Source organism: Melospiza melodia, unplaced genomic scaffold, assembly GCF_035770615.1.
Source record: "Melospiza melodia melodia isolate bMelMel2 unplaced genomic scaffold, bMelMel2.pri scaffold_140, whole genome shotgun sequence".
Classification (NCBI taxonomy): Eukaryota; Metazoa; Chordata; class Aves; order Passeriformes; family Passerellidae; genus Melospiza; species Melospiza melodia.
Window position 1 is genome coordinate 387,687 of NW_026948510.1, and position 7,502 is coordinate 395,188.

The 7,502-nt window shown below is 62.2% G+C and overlaps 1 protein-coding gene across 1 annotated transcript; it reads right to left on the bottom strand.

Annotated features, from left to right (window-relative positions):
- Nucleotides 1-1,069: 1,069 nt before the first annotated feature.
- On the bottom strand, nt 1,070-7,289 carry DMPK (DM1 protein kinase). Its single transcript, XM_063182023.1, has 6 exons — nt 7,198-7,289; nt 6,235-6,383; nt 5,451-5,543; nt 3,330-3,368; nt 2,939-3,137; nt 1,070-1,099 (listed from the first exon to the last, which is right to left on the bottom strand). Exons 2-6 carry the CDS (start codon nt 6,372-6,374, stop codon nt 1,070-1,072), a joined length of 501 nt encoding a protein of 166 aa, XP_063038093.1. The 5' UTR covers nt 6,375-6,383; nt 7,198-7,289.
- Nucleotides 7,290-7,502: the final 213 nt, after the last annotated feature.

Genomic DNA, 7,502 nt, shown 5'->3' on the forward strand with positions numbered 1-7,502 from the left:
TATCCCGGTTTATCCCAGGTTTATCCCGGGTTTATCCCTCGCTCACCGGCTGGCTCAGGCAATCCATCCAGGTTTATCCCGGGTTTATCCCGGGTTTATCCCAGGTCTAATCCCGGGTTTATCCCGGGTTTGTCCCGGTTTATCCCTCGCTCACCGGCTGGCTCAGGCAATCCATCCCAGGTTTATCCCGGGTTTATCCCAGTTATCCGGTTTATCCCTCGCTCACCGGCTGGCTCAGGCAATCTATCCCGGTTTATCCCGTGTTTAACACCCTCGCTCACCGCTGGCTCAGGCAATCCATCCCAGGTTTATCCCGGGTTTATCCCAGGTTTATCCCGGGTTTGTCCCGTGTTTAACCCCTCGCTCACCGGCTGGCTCAGGCAATCCATCCCAGGTTTATCCAGGTTTAACCCCTCGCTCACCGGCTGGCTCAGGCAATCCATCCCAGGTTTATCCCGGGTTTATCCCAGGTTTATCCGGGTTTATCCCTCGCTCACCGCTGGCTCAGGCAATCTATCCGGGTTTATCCCAGGTTTAACCCCTCGCTCACCGGCTGGCTCAGGCAATCTATCCGGGATCCATCCCGGGTTTATCCCAGGTTTATCCCGGGTTTTATCCCGGATTTATCCCAGGTTTATCCCGTGTTTATCCCGTGTTTATCCCAGGTTTAACCCCTCGCTCACCGGCTGGCTCAGGCAATCCATCCCGGGTTTGTCCCGTGTTTAACCCCTCGCTCACCGGCTGGCTCAGGCAATCCATCCAGGTTTATCCCAGGTTTAACCCCTCACTCACCGGCTGGCTCAGGCAATCGTCCAGCACGTCGAAGTTGGAGTGTCGGCGGCGCCGGCGGCGCTGGGCGCGAAGGGGGCGGGGCAGCGGCGGAGCGCGCGCGCCAGCGCGTGCCCGCGAACAGCGGCAGCGCCCGGAAGTCGCGCGCGCCCCCGCGGCCCAGGCGCGCGCCCGGCGCGCACAGCAGGCCCCGCACGAGCGCGCGCGCGGCCGCGGGGACGGCCCGGGAGCCGCCGGGCCTTGGGGAGCGGCGCCGCCATCATCGTCACCATCGTCATCGTCATCGGTGTCGGGGCAGGTGCAGGTGGTCCTGGGGAGCGTGCGACCAGTAGGGCACCAGTGCGGTCCCAGTGCCACCCAGTACGGTCCAGTATCGACCAGTACGGGCCCAGCGCCACCCAGTGCCACCCAGTACGAGTCCCAGTATCGACCAGTACGGGCCCAGCGCCACCCAGTGCCACCCAGTATGGTCCCAGTATCGACCAGTACGGTCCCAGTATCGACCAGTACGGTCCCAGTGCCACCCAGTGCCACCCAGTACGGTCCCAGTATCGACCAGTACGGTCCCAGCGCCACCCAGTGCACCCAGTATGGTCCCAGTATCGACCAGTACGGGCCCAGCGCCACCCAGTGCCACCCAGTATGGTCCCAGTATCGACCAGTACGGTCCAGTATCGACCAGTACGGTCCCAGCGCCACCCAGTGCCACCCAGTATGGTCCAGTATCGACCAGTACGGTCCCAGTATCGACCAGTACGGTCCCAGTGCCACCCAGTGCCACCCAGTATGGTCCCAGTGCCACCCAGTGCCACCCAGTGCCAACCAGTATGGTCCCAGTGCCACCCAGTGCCACCCAGTGCCAACCAGTACGGTCCCCAGCGCCACCCAGTGCCTCCCAGTGCCAACCAGTATGGTCCCAGTATGGTCCCAGCGCCACCCAGTGCCTCCCAGTGCCAACCAGTACGGTCCCAGCGCCACCCAGTGCCACCCAGTGCCAACCAGTATGGTCCCAGTGCCACCAGTGCCACCCAGTATGGTCCAGTGCCACCCAGTGCCACCCAGTATAGTCCCAGTATCGACCAGTACGGTCCCAGTGCCCTCCAGTGCCTCCGAGTGCTGCCCAGTAGGTCCCAGTGCTGCCCAGTACGCTCCCAGTATGGTCCCAGTGCTGCCCAGTATGGTCCAGTGCTGCCCAGTACGGCCCCAGAGCCAAGCAGTATGGCCCAGTTCTTCCCAGTATCCTCCAGTGCCTCCCGGTGCCAACCAGTGCGGTCCAGTGCCTGCCAGTGCCGCCCGGTACGATCCAGTATCGACCAGTGCTGCCCAGTATGGCCCCAGTATCCCCCAGTGCTGCCCAGTGCCACCCAGTATGTCCCCAGTGCCGGCCAGTGCCTTCCAGTGTGTCCCCAGTGCTTCCCAGTATCTCCCAGTCTCTCCCAGCACCCTCCCAGTCACTCCCATTCTCCCCCATTCCTTCCAGTCCCTCCCAGTCCATCCAGTTCCCTCCCAGTCCATTCCAATTCCCTCCCAGTCCCTCCCATTCCCTCCCAGTCCATCCCAGTCTCTCCCAGTCCCTCCCAGTCCATTCCAAATCCTCCCAGTCCCTCCATTCCATCCCAGTCCCCCCCAGTCCCTCCCAGTCCATCCCAGTTCCCTCCCGTTTGTCCCAGTCTCTCCAGTCCCTCCCATTCCCTCCCAGTTTGTCCCATTCTCTCTCATTCCCCCCCATTCCCCTCCCAGTCCCTTCCAGTCGCTCCCATTCCCTCCCAGTCCATCCCAATTCCCTCCCAGTCTCTCCCAGTCCATTCCAATTCCCTCCCAGTCCATTCCAATTCCTCCCAGTCCCTCCCATTCCCCCCAGTCCCTCCCAGTTCCCTCCCAGTTTGTCCCAGTCGCTCCCAGTCTCTCCAGTCCCTCCCATTCCCTCCCAGTTTGTCCCATTCTCTCTCATTCCCCCCCATTCCCTCCAGTCGCTCCCAGTCCCCCCCAGTCCCTCCCAGTCCATCCCAGTTCCCTCCCAGTTTGTCCCAGTCGCTCCCAGTCCCTCCCAGTCCCCCCCATTCCCTCCCATTCCCCCCCAGTCCATCCCAATTCCCCCCAGTCGCTCCCAGTTCCCTCCCAGTCGCTCCCAGTCGCTCCCAGCGCGCACCTGGAAGTGCAGGATCTTGGCGTAGGTCTCGAGCACGGTGTCGGCGAAGAACGGGGGTCTCCCGTAGAACATCTCGTAGGCCAGGACCCCCAGCGCCCACCAGTCGCACTCGGGGCCGTACGACAGCGAGGGGTCCTCGACGGCCAGGAGCATCTCGGGGACAGGTAATCGGGGGTGCCCACGGCCACCGCCGAGCGCACTGGGGACAGCGGGGACAGTGGGGACAATGGGGACACCACTGGGGGGATTGGGGACATTGGGGGATTGGGGATGTTGGGCACATTGGGGACATCGGGGACATTAGGGGGATTGGGGACGTTGGGGGGATTGGGGACATTGGGGACACTGGGGACAGCAGGGACACCATTGGGGACATTGGGGACATTGGGGACAGGTAATCGGGGGTGCCCACGGCCACCGCCGAGCGCACCTGGGGACAGCGGGGACATTGGGGCCATTGGGGGGGATTGGGGACATTGAGGACATTGGGACATTGGGGACACTGGGGGGGATTGGGGACATTGAGGACATTGGGGACATTGGGGACACTGGGGGGATTGGGACATTGAGGACATTGGGGACGTTGGGGGGATTGGGGACATTGGGGGGATTGGGGGATTGGGGACACTGGGGACAGCAGGGACACCATTGGGGACATTGGGGACATTGGGGACAGGTAATCGGGGTTGCCCACGGCCACCGCCGAGCGCACCTGGGGACAGCGGGGACAGTGGGGACAATGGGGACATTGGGGGGATTGGGACATTGGGGGGATTGGGGACACTGGGACATTGGGGACATCGGGGGGATTGGGGACGTTGGGGACACTGGGGACAGCAGGGACACCATTGGGGACATTGAGGACATTGGGGACACTGGGGACATTGGGGACACTGGGGGGGATTGGGGACATTGGGGACATTGGGGACATTGGGGACATTGGGGACATTGGGGACATTGGGACAGGTAATCAGGGGTGCCCACGGCCACCGCTGAGCGCAACCTGCAGACAGTGGGGACACCATTGGGGACATTGGGGGATTGGGGACATTGGGACATTGGGGACCCCATTGGGGACATTGGGGACAGCAGAGACACCATTGGGGACATTGGGACAGGTAATTGGGGGTGCCCACGGCCACCGCCGAGCGCACCTGGGGACAGCGGGGACATTGGGGACAATGGGGACACCACTGGGGACATTGGGGACACCACTGGGGACACTGGGGCATTGAGGACATTGAGGGGGTTGGGTATGTTGGGCACATTGGGGACATCGGGGACATTGGGGGGATTGGGGACACTGGGGACATTGGGGGGATTGGGGATGTTGGGGGATTGGGGACATTGGGGATATTGAGGACATTGGGACATTGGGGACAGGTAATCGGGGGTGCCCACGGCACAGCTGAGCACACCTGGGTTCAGCGGGGACAGTGGGGACATTAGGGGATTGGGACATTGGGGGGATTGGGGACATTGAGGACATTGGGGACATTGGGGGGATTGGGGACATTGGGGGATTGGGGACATTGAGGACATTGGGACATTGAGGGGATTGGGATGTTGGGCACATTGGGCACATTGGGGACATTGGGGGGATTGGGGGCATTGGGGACACTGGGGACATTGGGGACATTGGGGGGATTGGGGACACTGGGGACATTGGGGGGATTGGGGACATTGGGGACATTGGGGACAGGTAATCGGGGGTGCCCACGGCCACCGCCGAGCACACCTGGGGACAGCGGGGACACTGGGGACATTGGGGACACCACTGGGGACACTGGGGGCATTGAGGACATTAGGGGGTTGGGTATGTTGGGCACATTGGGGACATCGGGGACATTGGGGGATTGGGGACACTGAGGACATTGGGGGGATTGGGGATGTTGGGGGGATTGGGACATTGGGGATATTGAGGACATTGGGACATTGGGGACAGGTAATCGGGGGTGCCCACGGCCACAGCTGAGCACACCTGGGGACAGTGGGACACTGGGGACATTGGGGGATTGGGGGATTGGGACATTGGGGACAGGTAATCAGGGGTGCCCACGGCCACCGCTGAGCGCACCTGCAGACAGTGGGGACACCATTGGGGACATTGGGGGGATTGGGGACATTGGGGACATTGGGACCCCATTGGGGACAGCAGAGACACCATTGGGGACATTGGGGACAGGTAATTGGGGGTGCCACGGCCACCGCCGAGCACACCTGGGGACACCAGTGGGGACATTGGGGGCATTGAGGACATTGGGGGATTGGGGATGTTGGGGGGATTGGGGACACTGGGACAATGGGGACGTTGGGCACATTGGGGGGATATTGGGGACATTCAGAACATTGGGGACATTGCGGGTATTGGAGCATTGGGGACACTGGGGACATTGGGGACATGGGGCCAGGGCAATTCTCCAGGTGCTCGTAGTGTGGAGCTCCGTGTCCCTCTCTTGTGTCCCCTCCCGTGTCCCCCCCATGTCCCCAATGTCCCCCCGGTGTCACTCACGGTGCCATCGGGCCCAGGCGCAGGCAGGACCCGAAGTCCCCAAGCCGGATGTGTCCCCAGCGGTCCAGCAGGATGTTGTCGGGTTTGATGTCCCTGTGGGAGGGGTGGCCTTTGTCACCTCCCCCTGTCATGGTCCCCAGACCCACTCCCCCCCTATAAAACCCCCCCAGTCCGCCCTGTGTCCCTCCATGTCCCTCAATGTCCTTCCCTTGTCCCCAAATGTCCCCACATCCCTTGATGTCCCCAATGTCCCCATGTCCCACCGTGCACGTAGCCCAGCCGGTGCACGGAGTCAATGTCCCCAATGTCCCCAATCCTCCCGATGTCCCCAATGTCCCCAGTGTCCCCAATGTCCCCAATTCCCCCAATTTCCCCAATGTCCCCAATCCCCATAATGTCCCCAATGTCCCCAATCCCCCCAATGTCCCCTTGATGTCCCCAGTGTCCCCACCGGTGCACATAGCCCAGGCAGTGCATGGAGTCAATGTCCCCAATGTCCCCAATCCCCCCGATGTCCCCCAATGTCCTGATGTCCCCAATCCCCCCAATGTCCCCTCAATGTCCCCAATGTCCCAATCCCCCCAGTGTCCCCTCGATGTCCCCAGTGTCCCCACCGGTGCACGTAGCCTAGCCGGTGCACGGAGTCGATGGCCCCGATGTCCCCAATGTGCCCAGTGTCCCCAATGTCCCCAATCCCCCAATCCCCCCAATGTCCCCAGTGTCCCCAATCCCCCCAATGTCCCCAATCCCCCCAGTGTCCCCTCAATGTCCCCAGTGTCCCCACCGGTGCACGTAGCCCAGGCGGTGCACGGAGTCGATGGCCATCACCAGCTCGGCCAGGTAGAAGCGCGCCATGGTCAGCGGCAGCCGGTCCCCAAACTTGCTGAGCAGCGTCAGGAGGTCCCCGCCGATGTAGTACTCCATCACCAGGTACTGCGGGGACATTGGGGACACTGGGACACTGGGGACATCGGGGGATTGGGGACATTGGGGACATTGGGGGATTGGGGACATTGGGGGGATTGGGGACATTGGGGACATTGGGGGGATTGGGACATTGGGGACGCTGGGGACAATGTAGTACTCCATCACCAGGTACTGCGGGGACACTGGGACACTGGGGACACTGGGACATTGGGGACATTGGGGACACTGGGGACATTGGGGACACTGGGACATTGGGACATCGGGGGGATTGGGGACATTGGGAACACTGGGGACATTGGGGGGATTGGGACACGGACATTGGGACATGGGGACACTGGGGACATTGGGACATGGGGACAATGTAGTACTCCATCACCAGGTACTGCAGGGACATTGGGGACACTGGGACACTGGGGACATCGGGGGGATTGGGGACATTGGGGACACTGGGGACAGCACGGGGACACAGAAACAATGTACTCCATCACCAGGTACTGCGGGGACACTGGGGACAGCACGGGGACATTGGGGACAGCGCAGGGACATGGGGACACTGGGACACCACAGGGACATTGGGGACATGGGACAGCACAGGGACACTGGGGACATAGGATATTGGGGACACTGGGGACATTGGGGACAGCACAGGGACACAGGGACAGTGCAGTACTCCATCACCAGGTACTGCGGGGACAGCTTGGGGACATGGGGACACAGAGGTGAACCAGGGCACAGAAAGGTGACACAGGTGACACGGAGGTGACACAGGAGACACAGAGGTGACACACAGGTGACACGGGTGGCAGGTGTGTCCCCTGACCAGGCACTGCGGGTCCTGGAAGGCGAAGTGCAGCCGCGTGATCCAGCGTCGGTCACCGCGCGCCAGCACGTCCCGCTCCTCGCGGAAACAGGACACCTGTGACAGGGACAGGGACAGCGCTGGCACCGTGTGACAGTGACAGTGACACCTCTGGCACCTGCGCTGACACCTGTGACAGGGACAGGGACAGCGCTGGCACTGGGTGACAGTGACAGTGACAGCACTGCCACCTGCACTGACACCTGTGACAGGGACAGGGACAGTGCTGGCACCAGGTGACAGTGACAGTGACACCGCTGGCACCT